This window comes from Lipophrys pholis (assembly GCF_963383615.2).
Source record: "Lipophrys pholis genome assembly, chromosome: 15".
NCBI lineage: Eukaryota > Metazoa > Chordata > Actinopteri > Blenniiformes > Blenniidae > Lipophrys > Lipophrys pholis.
The window spans coordinates 9,586,864-9,605,556 of NC_137642.1; the positions used below are offsets into that span (position 1 = coordinate 9,586,864).

The following is an 18,693-nucleotide window of genomic DNA, read 5'->3' on the forward strand; positions in this document are numbered from 1 at the left end:
AAAAAAAAAAAAATGAAAATAAAAAAAAATCATTCACAAGTGGTGCAGTCAGTGACAAGGATGTCGCTTGTTATTGTGGGATATTTAATTTGCATATCAGTTGCTGAGTGCTGCTCGCCGTCGGTAAAAGCTAAAACTCCAAGGACATTTTCACTTGACTAATCTCCTGCATTACGTGCTGCTTTCAATTGTTAGGAAATGCAAGATATTTACACGTGCTATTTCAGCCTCGGTGAAGCGTTACGATTAGTTTTAAAGTAGTAAGTGCTGACTTGTTCTCAAGGCCCGTCATCTCGTCACTCTTTTGGGGGCTATATTAGCGGTCGTGTCGTGTAACGTTTGAACGATGGTGAAGTTTTTTCTAGTGTGCCTTTAAAAAGACAAGTCAGGACAAGTGCTGGCCTTTTACCCGAGAGGAACGCTCGGTTTTCACGTTCGCCGTAAAGACCTCGTTGTGACGCGCACAGGTACGACGATAACAGTTTACCGAGACGACACCCGCCTTGTCCAGCGAGAGAGCGAAACACCTCGGCGTGCTAAATATTATTGTGTGTATTTAATCACTGAGGATAACAGGTTCAAATATCACCTCATCCCCTCCGTCACTTGATTGCATAATACTGGAATTTTGTTGTGAGTGTTGAGAGATTTTCAGCTTTTACATTTCTACCTGATTTTCTTTTTATCTTTTTTTTTTTTTTTTTGTTTCTTCCTTCCTGACCAAATATGACCAAGCAGAAATAAAACAACGTTTCTAATAGAGGAAGATGCTATTGAGGAGTGTAATATTAAATGTACATTATGAGGTTTATTTATTTTTAAATGCTACTCTGAGGAATTATCACTGTTTGTTTCATATGTCTGGCTATATTATCCAAAATGTACATATATATATATATATATATATATATATATATATATATATTTTATGGTTAAATAGTCAAAGATTATTGAAAACCGAATTTCCCTGAAAGGTTTCATGGTCGCGATCAGCTGATCTTTAATGAAGTAAATCATTTGGCATTTTGGGAAATACATCATTTCTTTTGGAGGGTGAGATGAGAGACTGGATATGGCAGTTAAATACATTCTTGACATGACTCTTGTAGTGTTAATTGAGGATTTCTGATTTGTATTTCTTGATATTCTCCTGGCATAATTCACAAGTGTAGTTGCTCCCTATTTTGGGCAGATTTAGATTTTCTAGGAATACATATATATATATATATATTTTTTTTAGATCTAGTAAATTAAATCCTGCCCTCACCCATAGCTTGCTGGGATTGGCTCCAGCGCACCGCAAACCTTGAACAGGATTAAGCTGCATGGATGGATGGATGGACGGATGGATGGATAACAGAAATGATAATAAATCTACATTTTTAGTTATTGAGTGAATAAAACCAGTCCACTTTACCATTAGTGTGTATTTCTATAGATCATCTCAGGGAAAGCATCACCCACGCTTCTTTCAATCAAAAGATAAATATGACATTTAAAAACAGTTTATGTGGTTTTCTAATTTTGCCTTATTAATGTCAACATATTAGAGAAGTTGTTTCTGCCAAACATCATAATATTGTGCTCCGGATGGATGTTTTATTTCACTGCTGACAGGCCAGCTGTGTTTCCTTCATTTAGTCAAGTGAAGTTAAAGAAAGAACATGGTATCTCTCTACGATTTCCCAAAGTGCCAAATATAATTAGCTTCAAAAGCCATTTAGAAAACACCATATTACTACTAGAGAACCAAAGGTGTAATGTTTGGCTGTATCCGGTTGTCCAGCTCGAGAGTGTTGTACAGCATATATATAATTTCTCTTGTTTGCCACATATTTTCAGTCCAAACAACAAAACCAGCAAGTGAGAGAAGGTGGGCATTGTATATCCTGGGAAAGACATTTGTCTCATATTTACGGTTTGTTGGGGATTTCTATTAGTCATTAAAACATTCTTTGTGGTTTATGAATTTGACAATTATGTTCTGTTTGTTAAATAAAACTCAAGTCTGAACCACTGGCTTCACTTTGCGTCTGTTATTGTTTCTTACTTAGAACTTCAAAAAAAAAAGAAAAGAATATTTTCAGCTCTTCTTCACACATAGTAGAAAGTACTTTCGTCCAGGCATTTGACTTAAATTGCAATGAAATGTGAAAAGTGACAATTTCCATTTCACCGCCGCAGCTCTTTTATGTTTTATGCACAGCAGGAAGCCGAAGTCAATCCGGCCCAGATGGAGAATGAGCGAGCATTAGTGCCATTACCTTCTCCCAAAATATACATGACACAAATGGCCGATGATGGATTTGCTTCTTATGCAAGAATATTCAAATTGGGCAACAGTTGGAGAATAAAAAGGCAGTGGTACTCCCAGAGGCCCAACACCAGTAGTATACATGACTAACATCCCACCATCGACCATAAGAAATAACAAAGCCAAGGGCTTTTAGTAAACGTCCATAACTCACGGGGGAAACTGTTTAGAGTGGAGGTATGTAGACCTAGCCAGAATGAACATCGTCGGTTATTTACTACCCTGCAGGCCTGGCTCTAATGCCGCGCTGCTTTATGCACCTATCCGAGAGGCACAAACACAGCCTGTGACGTCCGGACATGAAACAGGCAGCGGTAGGCGGTCGTTCATGGCCAAGTGTTCTCAGAGGTGAGAGGGAAATACGGCACCGGGGTCTGTGAAAGTGACATGAATACCGTACATCTCGCGGTGTCTTTGTACATGCAGACTTTCCACTCAGACCTCTGAGTGAACCTGGATGCTGGTCTGGCAAAAGCTTTGGGTCTTGGCGGATTTGTTTGGGCCGCGTCGTGGTCTCTCCTCGAGACAGCTGTTTAGTCAAACACACACACGCACACGCACACACGCACACACGCACACACACACACACCAACTAATGCTGGTGTCAGATTTGTATTCCACAGAAGCACGGCACCATTGATTTTGAATTTTAACAAGACATCAGACAGTTTGAGTTTGAGTTTGTTCTTCTGTTGTAGCTAAGGCTTTAAGCTTTTGGTGTTCGGTCTGATGTAAAATCTTTCCCTCAGTCAGATTTGCAGCATCAAGGGACCGACTGTGAATGCAGTGAAAGAAAAAGTACAACTTTGTTCATAGTCCAAAATATCAAGTGAGGGGGTTTCACCCTCACACACTCTCTCTAATTACTGAACTGAGGAAGAGACAGGTGAAGGTGACTGGATGCTGTGATCTCATACTTTGATGCTGATTGCTGCTGCCCTCCAGTGGCCAGAAACACAAGTAGCACTTTGAGAGTAGGTCAGAAAACCCTTCCGCCCACATGGCGTGATGTTAATACATTTTTTTTTTTCTTTCATATCCTTACAATGTGGAATCAGCGTTGTAGTTAAATCGCTCGATGTCTCAATTTCTCATATTTTTGCTCATAGTAGAACATGTTGTCTTTTGTGTTTGAAAAATCGGTTAATAGCAACAACTGAAAAAATGTTCAAAAGGCATGCTATAATCTGATATGATGGATTCAAACAAAGGGTCTATGTTTCTATCCATTTAGAGTTGTTGTAACTTGTCCACCGATTGTGTTGGTTGGATTAAAAACAACAACAACAAAAACAAAAGTGAAAGGGCAGAGTAAGAAGTGGCTCATAGACATGGCTCCTTCATGGCAGTAAAATCTAACTTAGTTTATAGAAGAAAATAAAGGAACATTTTATATTTAAGCTTTTGTTTAATACCTTTATTTGATTCTCCATTACTTAAATACATACATTTGATTGAATGCTTTGTTTCCTTGGTTATAAATAATGAATTACTCGAACACTTTCTCACCTCAGTCAGATGTGAAACTGTGAAATTCAAGGTCACCGTTCAAATCTTTGAATAAAATATTGATCTCACAAGAGGATGTTTGACACAGTAAACAACACATTACCCTCTGGGCCATGTTTTTTTGTTTCGTTTTTTGTTTTTGTTGGGTGTCATGATAAGACCAGTAATAGTGGAACCGTTTATAGCGTCACAGTGAGAACATCTCTGGTTCAAATCTGTCTTGGTGCTAATTCTGCATGTATTTTGTTTGCATGTTTATGACTTCTCTGGGTATTAAGAGCTTTTAGCCACATGATATTACCAGTAATTATTGCATCTGGTGAATTTTCAATATATCGTTTATTACACGCCACATTAATTTGCAATTAATTCAGATGATAATCATTCCCCTTTCGCGATGTTTTCATGCACAGTAGACAAAACTGTTTCTTAACACTCTTACATAATTGAAGGAATTAGACAAAATTCATTTTACGGCTTTTAAAATCACGACTCAATTCTAAGTGTGTGTCCGTGAAGAAGTAGAGGCAATTATTTTATCTCCGGCTCTTGCTTTTCTGCCGTGGGCTGACAACTCGCTCCAAAAAGAGACCAAATCTATAAATAAATATAAAAAAAAGTTTCAACGTATCATTTCCACACTTAACACAATCAATATTCTAAATAATCTGAGTTTTGTAGCCTGATATTAAGGAACTTCATGAGCAATCAAAAAAGATAGTGAACTTTGTTCAAAAGTGCATTTATTAAAGTCATTCTTTTGGCTTTTCACTTATCAATGATCACACAGTTAATAGAAAACAACAGTGAGCATCGCATCAGAAAAACAAAGCGTCATGTCAAATTTGCTGCCCAGCAGAAATTCAAAATGTTATTGTTGTTTACAGAGCAGTTCAGCTTAGAAATGTTTAAGCAGTGGTGATTTTATTTTCAATAAAAACAGCAATAATAATAATAAAACCAGTATTAATATAAACTTTAAGTAATGAATAAATATAATTTTCACTGAGGGGAGTTTTCATTTTACACAATTGTAGCTATAAGCAATTGCTTTTAACTTTTGGTGGTCAGAAAAATACTGTGATGGTCTGAGATGCTCACAAATTGTTTCATCGAGACAATATTAAACAGGTAAATGGTTAAAATAATTCACATACAGGTGACATACAGTATAAAGAGATATCAAAAAAAAAAAAAAATCATGCAGCACCGAGATAAGACTAACAGAAAGCAGCTTTGGCAACAACTGAGAATTTCTTCAAGGAAATGAAAAGAAAAAAAAAGGTTTAATTTCAACAACTCAAGGCATCGTCAGTATAATGAATCATTTCAAACATGCAGTAAGCTTTAAAATCTTTTTTTTTTTTTTAAGTGTTTAAAAATTACAATATAAACTTACATAAAAGGGTTGAAGGAGAAGAGACAAAACGACATCTTATTTCAAGTTAAAGGCAACTGCTGGAGGATGTCTTTCAATCATTCTTCCACTCTCTGCTGTTCTCTTTGGCCATGCCACTAAGTCCCGATATATTGCTCCTAATAATAAAGTCTCAGGCACCATATGATGTGGACTCGATTTACCAGATGAGTTGTGTCATTCCAAAGTAAAAATTTGATCTGGCTGCTTTTTTGGGGGGGGGGGGGGGGGGGGGGGGGGGGGGTTTGGCAAGGGTACCAGGTACGATTTCAATTTTTATGGTTTCTCACAACATAAATGTCATTTCTTTAGAGTAGTCTTTACACGCTGTCCAGAGTCCTGCCGGCTCTACACGTGAGTGCTAGTGCTTTTTCTCGAGGTAATTTGAGGGAACCCATCCTTTTCGTGGTCGGCCATTGTCCAGAACTTTGCAGTACCACCAGCCGTTGGGGTTTCGATCGAGAACCTCCAGACTCGTCCCCTCAGGAAAACCCATGGTCTCCTCATCGCCATGGTAATCTGCTATCGAAACGTACACCTCTCTGAGGTTGTTATGGATGATGTGGGGCTTGGGCTTCACTGTGGACACAGGGAGGAAGTTTTTCTGAGAGCCCAGTCCGAGGGACTCCGAGCTGCCTGTACCGGATCTGTTCATTTTGGGGAGTGCTATGTTGTTTGGGGCAAGGCTGCGCGGCACGGTCCCAAAGGAGGCATTGCGTCTCACCGTCGGGCTCGAACGTGGGTGGTCCGTTGAGTTGAGAGACTCGTTCCTCCTGAGAGAGCCAACTGGGCTCGCGCCGTCTCTGATTGGGGCTGAGATAAAGACAGACTGAGGTCTGACCACCTGCTGCTGTTTGGTGCTGTTCTGCTTGAGCGAGCCGAACAGGCTACTGGGTTTGGAGAGGCCGCCTGGTGGCTTGGAAGGGATTGGTGGAGTGACTTTCTTCAGGTTTTGGTTGATGTTGTTCAATGCCCGCACCCTCTGTTCGTTCTTTTCCAGGCTGTTGGACTTGCTAAGGCTTCCAGGTTTGGTCGGGGTGCCGTCAGATTCGGACCCCGCTGTGTCATCTTGTTGCCGGACTGGCTCCAGGAAGTAAGTCGGAGCCCAGCCTTCGACGTCTCCCCAACGTACATACCACCAGCCGCTCTCCTGCTTCTCCAGAACTTCAACCTCCACTCCGGCAGGAAAGGTGAGCTCCGACTCCTGAACCTTCTCATAGGGGTCTGTTGTGCGATACAAGCTGCAGCCTTCCATGTCCGAGTCGCCACGGCTGCCTTTAGAGTAAATGGAGGAAAGATCGGACGTGCTCTGAGAGGAGAAAGAGTCCTCAGAGGAAATTACTGACGCTGTCTCCGAGTCCTCGCCTTTAGTTTTGGTGCCATTCTTCAGTTGCCCCGTTGGCCGCAGCTGTCTCCTCAAAGTGCTGATGTCCATCTTCTCTGCACTGGACGTCTTTGCAAGCTGCGGTTTGGGCCTCACCACTGGCCTGAGCTTTGAGGAGGACTTAGTGGAGGAGGATGCCTTGTTTTCTTCTTCCTCTTTCTTTGGTCTGGACAAATCTGGCGTGGACTCATTGGATGCAGATTTAGGACTAGAAGACTCCTCGGGTTTGGTTAAAAATGAGCTTCCATTCAAGTCGATCTTGAGCTTGTTGCCTGCAGGTTTCCATCCACCCGGTGCTGGGTTTGCAGTCTTGCCCGTTTCGGACAAAACATTTGTCTTGGAGGTATTTGAGTCCCTGCTGCACTGCCTGTCCGGAGTCTCCCTGAAGAGACGGAAGCCGTCGTTCTCGTAAATACATTCTTCTTCTGCCTCCCCTTCTGCCTCGTGGCCATCTTCAAATGACTCGCCCATCTTGAAGGAGGCGCTGTGGAGCGACGACGCTGGGGAAGGCTTGGAGGACAGATGAGATCCCCTCTCAGAAGACGTGTCCTCGTGCTTCACATCCACCAGAGAACCCTCTCCTCTCAGAAACTCAAATTCAGACTCCAAGTCCAGGTCTCCAATGGCAGGGACATCATACTCTGGCTCTTCGTACACTGGTCTCCCAGCAGAGACGGGAGATTCAGGAGCCTCGGATCCAGGGCTACTGGGAGGCGCCGTCTCAACTGAGTCTTGCTTTTTCACAGGGGGAGCCGGAGGTGGAATTTTTGGGCGGCAGAGGGTGCTTGTCCTACGGTTGAGGTTGGGCTTTTTGCGTTTATCAATGTAGGAGCAGGGAGCCCAGCCCTCTTTCTCCCCAATCTGGACGTACCACCAGCCCCCGGAGTTCTTCTCAAGGACCTAAGAAGAAGTCAAGTCATTATCAGAAGGAATTTTTGCACTGTTTGACTCTCAGGAGTCTATTTGTAGGAGGCAACAGCAATGACATAGCCAAACAATTGAACTTACCTCTGCTTTCTGTCCTCCATTAAAACTGATGCCATCAGATATACATGACTGAAATTCTGCAATGGTGTAATACTCTGCCTCAACTGTAGGGGGCTCTGGTGGGGATGGCAACTGAAATCCCTTAACACAAAAGAGAAAAACTTAATATCAAGAATGGAAGTTTTCCAAAAGGCATTTACTGTGGCACTGTGTTTATACCTAGTTACATAGATAAATGGAAAGGAAAAACAAGCACAGAAATATACAGAAACACACTCTATAATCTCTGAATCTGCTGCCCCTTTTGGAAAAATTGCAATAGTTAGAGAAAATACCATAATGCACTAACAACCCTTTTTTTCTCTCTTTTTAACATCAAATATCATCTCACTGTTGGTTCCAATTAGAGGTAAAGTCAATGCACATTTATTTTTTACTCATATTTACCAGATCCACTTTTTGTGTTCACACTAATTATCAACAAATAAAGCAATTCAATGAATGGAGGAATAGATGTAACAACGTTCAGTCTTACCAAGGTGGCATCTCTCCGAGGAGGAGGTTTTTGCCTGAGCACAGGGGAACCTATTAAAATAAAAACACATATATGGTTGTCAGGATACTATTAAAAATACATTAGACGGACTACAAACCTTTTTTAAACAATTAATATAAGTCAAGGAGGCACAACTTACCAATTTCAACTCGATGAGGGGCAATTCGTGCGATAGCTGGCGAAGCAGGCTCTGCTTTGTTTTTTCCATCCTGAGGAGCTTGAACAGGACTGGAGTCGTTGCAGGGAATCGGCGAGCTGATCTCTTTTCTGGCGACCTGGGGACTCTCTGGGACGCCTTCAGTCTGCATGTCCTTCTCACTCGAAGCTTTCTTGTTGAGCAGGTTGCTGATCTCCATGATGTTACCAATGATCTCCACCGGACCCGTGACGTTCTTCTTACGGGGAGAGAGGTCGTCCTTCGCCTTCTTGAGGTAAGAGGCCGGAGCCCAGCCCTCCTTATCCTGGTACCTTTGTGGTGAATTGGAGAAGAAACTCATTAACTATTTCAGACAAAGCAGTGAGAAAACGGCTCGTCGTGCGAGTGAGCGGAGGGGTTACCTGATGAACCACCAGCCTTCCAAGTTCTTCTGAATGACCTCCACAATGACTCCTTTCTCAAAAGCAATTTCATCTTTGCCCTGGCTCGTGTAAGGCTGCACTGTTACGTACTTCTCCTCTGTAAAGGAAGAAAATGACAACAAAGCTAAGCTATGGGGAGCTGTGAGACCTCTGGATATGAACAAATAAGAGAAAAGAAAAGAAAAGAAAAGAAAAGAAAAGAAAAGAAAAGAAAAGAAAAGAAAAGAAAAGAAAAGAAAAGTAAAGAAAAGAAAGTTATGGATGTTGTATAAATCATCTTTCCAGATTGTATATATTGTTATAATTCGCCTGCGGTGATAGGAGATACGCGAGAGCAAATAACCATGGTTACGCTTTGCAGCAATATAAAATGATACATCTTCTCGTTACACAAAATTTAATAATACACACTGCATATGTTTCCTAGAAGTTGTTTGACATGTAAATATCATGTGTGTTCAAATGTCATTTCGATAATCAGAGAGAAATATTGTAAATAACTAGTAAATAAACTATTTGAAGTCAAGTCAAAAGTCAAAACTGATAACTTCCTGCCCCGCGACCCTGAACAGGATAACCGGTGTTAAAAATGGATGGATGGATTCCTTTAGAATTCTACTTTGCAATGGTAACAGAATTAGTTTTACATTCATAGGATGCACTATATACAATTGTTTGTAGTGGATTATAGCCTCCCAAAAAAAACAAAACACATTGTAGCTTAAGTTAACGATGCATGGGCAGTATTGTATGGAAATGTATGATTTGTTTCAAATATAAAACTGGGCTGCATCATGGTGCGGAGAGTTTCATGCAATTTCAAGTTTAAATCCATGTTTTTATTAAAATAATATCAATGCATCAGTATGTAAATCGAACGAAACAAGGTAATACAATTTGGATTTTGTTTTGTTTTATTAGCATCCTAACACCACAACATGGCAAAAAAAATAAAATAAAATAAATCTTTTGAAATAAATGTGACAGGATAACAGCACGTGAGCATTGTTTTCATCATACACTGTCTGGCTGCCCACATTTCCTGGTAGAATCTTGCAGGTCAGATATAATCTTGTACGGTTTCCAAATTTATATGTTGAGTATTAACTTTTTTTTTTCTTTTTAAAAAGCTTGTTTGTTTTTTCTAGCTGGATAGTGAGTGCAATTCAGGGTGACTAAATTAAAGACTTTTTGTTTTGTCACTGCTGGAGACATTTTGATTGGATGACCCGCATTGCCTGGTGGTATGTTGTTTCTTCTCTCACACTGCATTGCTGTAATATTTGTGTTTGCAGATCCCTGGCTGTACTATACTGTAATTTTGTCTCGGAGACAAACATTTTTTCAACTGTTTCCGGCCAGCCAAACCAGTATCAGGAAATATTACCGAAGGTGTGACTCCACAAAGTGTGCAGTGTAGTCTGTCAACTGTGGTGGCAAAAACCTATTCTTCAATCAGTCATACTGAAGTTTGAGTTAGAAAATATTGATTCAGCTTCTTTACTAAAGTGGAATTGAGAAAATGATCAACTCTTAGATGTAAGCAATAATTGCCCTTTGAGGGACTATCATTTCAGATCTTTCTATAAAAAAAAAAAAAAGGCTGTGGGTGAGAAATGTTCACTTCAAATCATATGTCCAACAGGTTGTTTTTTTTCCACCACAGATATCACATTCTCCTGCATGTTCAGTTTCTACATCATTCACAAGATTCCTTTTTCTTGTAAATTGTATTGTCCCAACCAGTTAAGTTGATTTCAGTTTTTGAGTTAATGAAGCAAAAAATGAAACACCTTCTCAAATAAGGCCAAATGTTATGCTTTTATCAATGTAAAGTGAAAAATATTTGTGATAATTACCAGGGGGAAAAAACACATAAGTATCTTAAAAACTGTCTAGCAACACATTGTTTGTGACTTGTCACCTTTGAGTATCAAAATACATCATTCCAAAACTCAAAGGGCAGCAGCCAATGGAAACTGCAGCTCGTGGGTCACACCAATGTCCTCACTATGTCCTTGGCCTTGTGCACAGAGCATCTCCTAACTCAGCACATAATGAAGACCACAGGCACCACACTGATTTATGCATTCCCATGAGGCCAAGGGGCAGAGCAAAGTCATCATTTCCTGTCATTATGGCAATTCCTGTCTAAACACAGGGAGAGCAGTGAGAGGTGTGTTAAAAAAAGGCGACCAGCACATGAAAAGTGCTGCTCTGTGTGCTGCCCTAAAGATTCAACACTGTGGTGGCAAAATTATTCCATTTTCCTTTTCTCCACCCATTTCCATGCTTGTGTAGGCGCTGAATGGTTGCGGAATAGTGAGTTCCTTCATTTTGCACAAACTCCACGGGTGAAAGGATATTTCTGGTGTGCTTTTTTTAACCCCCCCCCCCCTTTTTTTTTTTTTTGCCAACTTCTTCCGGTCTCTTCGCGTTGGAGCCGGTATATCGGTTTCCTTTCACCAACCTTCTTCAAATAACATCCAGCAGCGCAAAGGAGGGAAATTCTGAATTGGACGGTATGTCAAGCCACAACATGCATCGCCTGCATCAGTGTTATAAATTATTTGTGTGGCGTAAGCAGAATCTCTATGTTTCTTTTCTTGCTCTCCCTCCACTCCCGAGAGCAGTGCAGACTGCCAAGTCCAAGGTTTGGGCTGAACTCAAAAGCCGATCTTCACTTCTCTGTCAGTCATCCAAATGTATCCCTCGTGAAAAACCTTTGGCCTTGAAAAGAGGAACATGTGCATGCTTGTGACTGTGAAAGTGATTTTCTTTAAAAAAAAAAAAAAAAAAGATATAAAAAAGTAGAGATTAGGTCTTTGTTTATCTCAATGCTGGTTGCCAACTGCACCACAGCAGAAAACATGTCTATAAACCCGAAATTCATTGGTGATCTGCATATGCGCTTCACTTGCTCATAAAAAGCAAGATAGGTCTCCAAAATGCATCGTAAGATATTCCAGAGTGCATTATGCAACTCATTTGAGATGAGTGGGTATTTTTTTTTTTGTTTGTTTTTTGTTTGTTTTTTTTATGATTCTGAGAAAATTGGATTTGGCACACGGTGTATAATTAGAACCAAAACGCTTGCATGCAACAATTCTCTGACATAATTTGAGCTTAGCATCAATAATTGCTGTATATAAAGCTGCTGATTTCACCTTTGCTTTTTTCCTATTAAACAACGGTTAGTGGTTAGTTGTGGAGGATAATGGCTCATGATAAATTGATTTTCTGGAAGACAACACGAGACGCAAGACTGAACAAATATATGCACATGAAGAGGGATGCGTCAGGTCAAGTGATACAAAGGAGGTTGAGGAGAATCAAAACAAAGGGAGCAAGAGACGGGAGGAGGAGAGGGGAGGTGATGCAGCATCTATCTTGAGTTCACCTCGGCTCTGCTGCCGGCTGATGACACCCCCCAACGTCCATCTCCGGTCCAGTCTCTTCAGATGAGCCTTTTGTCGCTTAGTAACTGACACGAACACGCACACACGCACACACACACGCACGCACACACAAGCATAAGGTGACCGCACGACAACAAATATACACGGGGACATAAAGACCAAGCACGAAATGTTACACAAACACACAGCAGACAAGTGGCATGACTCCAACAGGGCGAGGCCCATCATGAGCTACAGGAAGGAACATATAAACATATAACAAAACCACAAAGCGAAAACACGGTGGATGGTTATGAGTGAATGGAAGGACGTGACAAAGGATTAGTTCGACCGAGACTCCGTGGCTTGTAATTAGCATGTTGTTAGCATGGTTTTCGTATCCTGTTGTGTCGAGAGCATCTGGGACGCACATTGCAGACGCCGTCGGGTTAATAGAGCAGCCGAGAACACCGCTGGCTGGAGATGGGTGCCACACATGGTCTATACTTATTAGTATTTTGTTGGTAAAACAGCAAGACTTTATTGCCACATTTTGTGTGGATTGCTAAAGTGGAACACAAAATCGCTTTCATCACTTTGTATTTTGTAATTTCCAGGGATGGAAACACCAGACAGAATCTGACAGACATTTTAAAAAAAGAACGCACCCAAGGGGACAATAATCCCACCATACGCAACCCTGACAAAGCTCAGGAAATGTAAAAGAATAGTTTGGCATTTGGGAAATAGCTTTTCAGAGAGAGAAGATCTCAAGCCTTCACAATGAATATAAAGCTACGATCAGCAACTTGTTAGTTCAGCGAGATATATAGTGATTTACCATCTTATTAAATAAACACGTTTTACAACATTTGCCTCAATGGTACAAAAACAAAGTGTAAAAACCACTGATAGCTGTTTTGCAGAGGGATATGTGCTGATCTCTCTGCCAGTTGCCTGGCAACCGGTCGGAGACAGGAAGTAGTCTAACCCACAATCCCTCAAGAGGTGACAAATTGTCATTTTACACTTCAGTTTTTGTGCAGATCAAACAAACTGATGCGAGGGGTTTGAGGATGCAGCCTGATCTGTTGGAGGCCGAGGCGAGATGTTTCCACACTCCTTCCAGTCTATGTGCTGAGCTAACAAGCTCATCGCAATGACATCAGATTCATCACGCAGGCATTATGTGTTGCCTCATCCTGATTCCCTGCCAGTCAGCAAACAAACACATTTTCAGGCAACACATGTTTTATAAAATATGACTGGGGCACAAAGGAGGAGAAAGTATGGAGTTTAGAAGCTTTCTAAGCTTTCAATATGACTAACAGATTTCAGCTTTCAGCAAAAATCTGTGCTCACATTGTATGACAATGGGATGGCACTGAAGAGCGAAGCACTGACAAAAAGGATGTTTTATGAGTTTCATGCCATTCCCATGACTGTGGAGACACATAAAGACTAATTACACGGACAGTCTGTCCTTCTCAAAACCCCCTGGCGGCTCTCCAAGAATGTCAGGCTCGTCTGTGTGTGGCCAGTCATTTGCTGAATGATCACATGTGGAATTCTTTTGTTGATAAAAAATGTATTCCGAGCACAAATGAGGAAATAGGGGCATTTTACGTATTGTAAAACAGTAATGGTGTTTATCCTCATCTACTCTCGAGCTCCCTCCATCCTTAACTCAGAAGATATACAACTCCGTCGATTCCATTGTTACAGAATTATACAGCAAAAGATGTTTGGCCGGAGTGCTGGAAAAACTTGATGTTTGTTTGGAAGTGTAATATGCAACTTAATTATTTCCGTGCCTCCAGTTTCTTGGCTTTTCACGGTCACATTGTTGCATACAGCTTTATAAAATGCAGTAGTCATGGCACAACCTGACACTCGAAGTCAGAGTATATGACATGAATTGAACTCTATTGGTTTGATATTAAAACGTTTTCTCCACTGAAGAAGATCGAGCCGACCCCGAGCTTCTCCTAGAAGGCTTGATAACTGCATTTGACAGCTCTGTTCAAATCACTGGACGGCGTTGCAACTTTGCGCATGAGCTTTATATTTTGGCAAACTTCACACAGCATAGGTGTGTTTTCAATCAGGGTTTTGGATCCGGCCCTCACTTTAGCAATCTCACATAATATAACATCAAGTTCAATTAGCAATCTTCATTGATAAGCACTAGTTGGAACACTGTAAGTCATGTCAGAGCTCACTTTCTTTTAACGATAACCGTGATTTGAATGAGCAGGACTCGTGAAGTATTCTGTTTTATTCAGTGCTGCTGCGAACACATGCCTCTTTCATGAGCTCATTCCACGTGGTGGTCATATCACTTAATGCCGCACTGTTTCTGTCCTGTACAGTGCATTACTGTACGGGACGTCACTTGAGAGGTTGTGGTCTGGTTTCTCATAGCGACTCGGCCTGCTATTTGCCCAGGTCTGAATCTACGCTCTGTCAAAGCCTGCTTATGATGGCAGGCAGACACAGAGAGGTGTTCACGGCAAAGTGGTCTCAGCCGTATGCGTAGGCCGGCAGCGGCGAGGCAGGGCCGAGTTTTCCCGTCTGTGTCACAGATCAAACACTGACGACTGAGGGCAGTGGAGGTGTGTGTGTGTGTGTGTGTGTGTGTGTGTGTGTGTGTGTGTGTGTGTGTGTGGGTACACAAAAGAGTGTGTGAGGCTGCATTTGTGTGCGGTTGCGGCGTGTGGGTGGGCAGAGACAGGAACATTTGCAGTGACTTACCTTCTCCAGTTTTCGAGGCGCCCACCTCCGAGTCGTCCCTCGTGCCACTGTTGGAGTTGAGGTAAGTGGCGGGGACCCAGCCCTGTTCTTCTGAGGTGCTGACAAACCACCAACCTATGGAAACATACAGAGGATGGACGTCACATGTGTACAGCAAATGTGTTGCACAATGTACCACATAGCAAAGTGCACCATAAAGTTTGAGTTTGTGAAAAGTCAAACATGCGGGTCATGCATGAAAGATGATTATAGATGTAGGATATTCATTTCTGTAGAGGTGCTTTGGAGGTCTAGAAGTTAGGCCTTCTGTTACCAAAGGTTTCCAGATCCTACTATCTAATATCTTTGCCACCTTCAGCTGCTCAATTTGCATCAAGAAGGAACTTGTACCAAATCAAACAACTGGCAACCCCAGAATATACAATTCACTGTTAAATACCTGGATCATCAAGACATCTATATACACGTCACAAAAGCGAAGCAGTGCGCTTGTTTGCACAAGCGCTGTCACTGCATTATTTTTTACAATTGAATTATTCGAATATGACGACATGATGTCCTCAATATTGACAACACACAAATGTGCCGATTCCTAAAGAGAAGAGATCAATGATTGGACCAAATTGCCTAAAACAACTCTTTGATTGATTTTTACGACGAGCATGAACTCATTGACTCATAAAGTGTTCCTGGGAAACAAATGATTCAGAGTTTTAAAATGTATTCTTTAAAACAGGACCTAATAGGACCTCTGAGATATGTAGTATTTGCTGACATTTTGCAGATGAAAACAGGCCCGTGATAAGAATCCCAGCCCAAAAAGTACATCGAATAAATCTCATCGAAAGACAGAAAAAAAAAAACCTGACTAATAACGTCCACTGATGTGACCTCCCTCCATCAAATCAGTTGATTTTGTTACACTGAGCCGTTGTTTGATGAAACATCTGAAATCACGAAGAACCTCATTGTGTTGCCAAGAGAAATCTATAAGCACGGCCAGAGCCAAACACATCAGAGGAAACACCGCCTGGCTGTGGTTTTGCTTGTGACGAGATCTTCTTTGACCCGCATTTCATCGAGATCAGCCATCATGTCAGTGAGTTGAGCTGCTGCTACTTGCCAAAATATCACTTTGCAGCATTGAAGCTGGCCTCACTCGACTGTTCGGGGAGTGACACCATTAATTCAGCAACAGAGGTATGCCTCAGCAGGAAAGGAGCGTGTGTAAGGTCAGGTTTCATCTGAAAATTGCAATAAGCTGTAAAACTCGGAAAAAGTCTGCTTTTTTTTTTTCTTTATTCTTTTGATACCTTCTCTTAAAACCCTTTTACAAAGGCAGAATGAACAAGTAGCTAAATGAGGTGGCAATTGATATTTTGAGTGTAGTTTGGCTTCATGTCAACTTTGACAGAGAAGTCACATCACTGTGGTTCAGCTTGTTTTCAGCTTTTGTGAGAAATCACTGAAGTAACATTCAGAGTTTCGAACTAAACCTAATATTTACACCACTGCTTAGCATTGCAGCTTTATATTAGGTCAGTGATATAGTATAAATGTTTGATTGTACTTATAAGAAATCAATGTCTCTTTCTCTTAAAACACTGAGAAAGCAAATTGCTTGTGTCCTGACATGAGGGACAAAGCTGGTTGAAAAACTATCCTCCGTGTGGAATGCCACACACACAAACATAGACACAAACACACACGCACGCTATTTGTTGTGGTAACGCTCACACAATATGGCTGACAGCTGTCCGAACAAACCATAAAGAGGATGGGAGCGTTCCATGACACCTTCACAGCTGGCCCAAACCTCCAGAGAACATCTTTCTATAAAAATGGAGTGTCACCCGCTAGTTTAGAAAACAATTAATAAAAAGAAGCGGGGTACTTTGCGATAGGAACAGAAGGAGGTTGTACAGTCAATTACCGATATGGCAGAGGATAAGACATAATTATAAGAGGTGTAATGTGGTATTACACATGAGGATATTTATTGATTGTTCCTTTGACATGTATAGTCATGTATCACAATTAGACGAGAAGCAATTATAGGCCTCTCAAGGCTATCAATTCAAACCCAACATGACAATACATAAGGATATTATTAAATTCTTGAAAGGCATCGATTATTATGTGAGGTCTGAGTAATAATGTATGAAAAATAGACCTGCTGGATCATTGCTGCAACTAATCTCCAATCAAAACAAACCACAGTTACAAGTCTCTGTCAGTGCTGAGTCACTCCTCGGCCAGCTGCTCAAAAACATCACGGCTTTCACAACAGTTTACTTATTTCTGCAGAGCTGACGACAGGAGTTGGAGCGTAGTCGTTTTTGTTCGACAGAATCCTCTTTTGCTTATAAAAACTGATTAATTGCTTTCAAGTCTAAATTCCAGTGACCAACCAAACTGTCGCCAGTGGATTTCCTGGCAATGTGACCATCTGGACATCAAATGGAAGCATAATAATCGGGGAGACCTAAAGATGTCCTGCTGACAGTTTAATGCGTGACTTTTTTAGTGGAAACAACCACAAAAGAAAACTGTTTAAGATCTTCTTCAGTGTCTCACATGCAAAGTCTGTGATTCATGTAAAAGGATGATTTATTCAATTGACCAACTTCCTGAGCGTACAATGAAACACATAATCATTTGCAGTTTAGGGCGGGTTCAGATAAGAGGACGTTGTTTGGCCTCGGCGCTGGCCGGGGCTCGGGGACATATCTAACCATGTAATGTGCTTTCTCTTTGCACCAAAGCTCTGGCTTGAGCCCGACACCAATGAATCAGATAGAGACAGCGAGCCACAAAAAACACTAAACTGTATCAACAACATTCAGGAGGAAAAGGAGACTGATTTTCCTTTTCATTCCTCAGTGGCCATGATTGCTTGTGAGAAATCTCAAGTGTAAAACTTCATTTAATTTGATTTTAATTAAAACGACATCCTCATTTCAAATTCAGTTTGGGCTGATGGTTGCAGGGTGCTGGAGATAATCCCAGCCGACGAAGGGTGAAGGCAGAGCAACGCCTCGACAGGGCGCCGGTGCATCGCGGTGAGACGGTCTCACACACACACCCTCACATTCACACAGTCAAAGCTGTATTAAATTAAATCAGCCATTATACAGAGAATTGAGCTCGAGTCAAGAGTCTGAAGCCTCTCCAGCCCCATCAAAAACTTTTACATTTGCAACTCGCTGTTTTTACGCGGACTTTGTAGCTCAGTAAATATGTCATATTCACCTTAGCAAAGTGACACGTTATAAAAGTGAATGCAACTATAAAAATAAAGTGTGCTTTAATTGTGCGCACTTGGCTGGAGGTCAGAAAACACATGAAGCAAAGCCGCGCTGCACAAATATATGCTGTTAGTGATGGCAGGGCCGGCTTTGCCTGTATTTTTCAAGTATTCTCCCCATATGGCAGGTGCTTAGGCTGAGAGCACTGAACCTCAAAAGAAGCAATAAAAGTGCCAGAAAAATGCACACACATCACGCAAGTGCTGATTTCCTGGCCACTGCAGTTTTATATCAGACAGGTTGCAATTATATGGAACGCGGGGAAAGGAAGCACTGCCTTACATCTTTCACCGCCTGCTTTCATTCATTCTTTCAATCACAGACTGACAGCTCCGTTCCTGATGTCTAAAGACAACAATGAAAAAAGAAAATACAGATTTCAAAAACAAGCATTCCCCTGGAATCACTGCATCTCACGCCTCGCATTATGACAATCCTTCTGGGCTATTTCTCCACGAGGGCTGGGACTGGGAGAGGAACATGAATC

At 41.4% G+C, this 18,693-nt stretch overlaps 1 protein-coding gene across 2 annotated transcripts in view; it reads right to left on the reverse strand.

The window, feature by feature from the left end:
* Positions 1-3,973: 3,973 nt before the first annotated feature.
* LOC308120719 (SH3 and PX domain-containing protein 2A-like) overlaps positions 3,974-18,693 on the reverse strand; it is a 56,351-nt gene continuing 41,631 nt past the window's right edge. The window contains exons 8-14 of one of the 2 annotated variants that reach the window (XM_080481498.1): positions 14,899-15,012; positions 12,147-12,230; positions 8,726-8,843; positions 8,307-8,635; positions 8,147-8,196; positions 7,633-7,752; positions 3,974-7,524 (exon numbers count right to left, since the gene is read on the reverse strand). In XM_080481498.1, coding sequence (XP_080337624.1) covers positions 5,602-7,524; positions 7,633-7,752; positions 8,147-8,196; positions 8,307-8,635; positions 8,726-8,843; positions 12,147-12,230; positions 14,899-15,012 — 2,738 coding nt within the window. In that variant the 3' untranslated portion in view covers positions 3,974-5,601. The remainder of the gene's footprint in view (positions 7,525-7,632; positions 7,753-8,146; positions 8,197-8,306; positions 8,636-8,725; positions 8,844-12,146; positions 12,231-14,898; positions 15,013-18,693) is intronic. The other variant, XM_080481499.1, reaches the window with a different exon arrangement.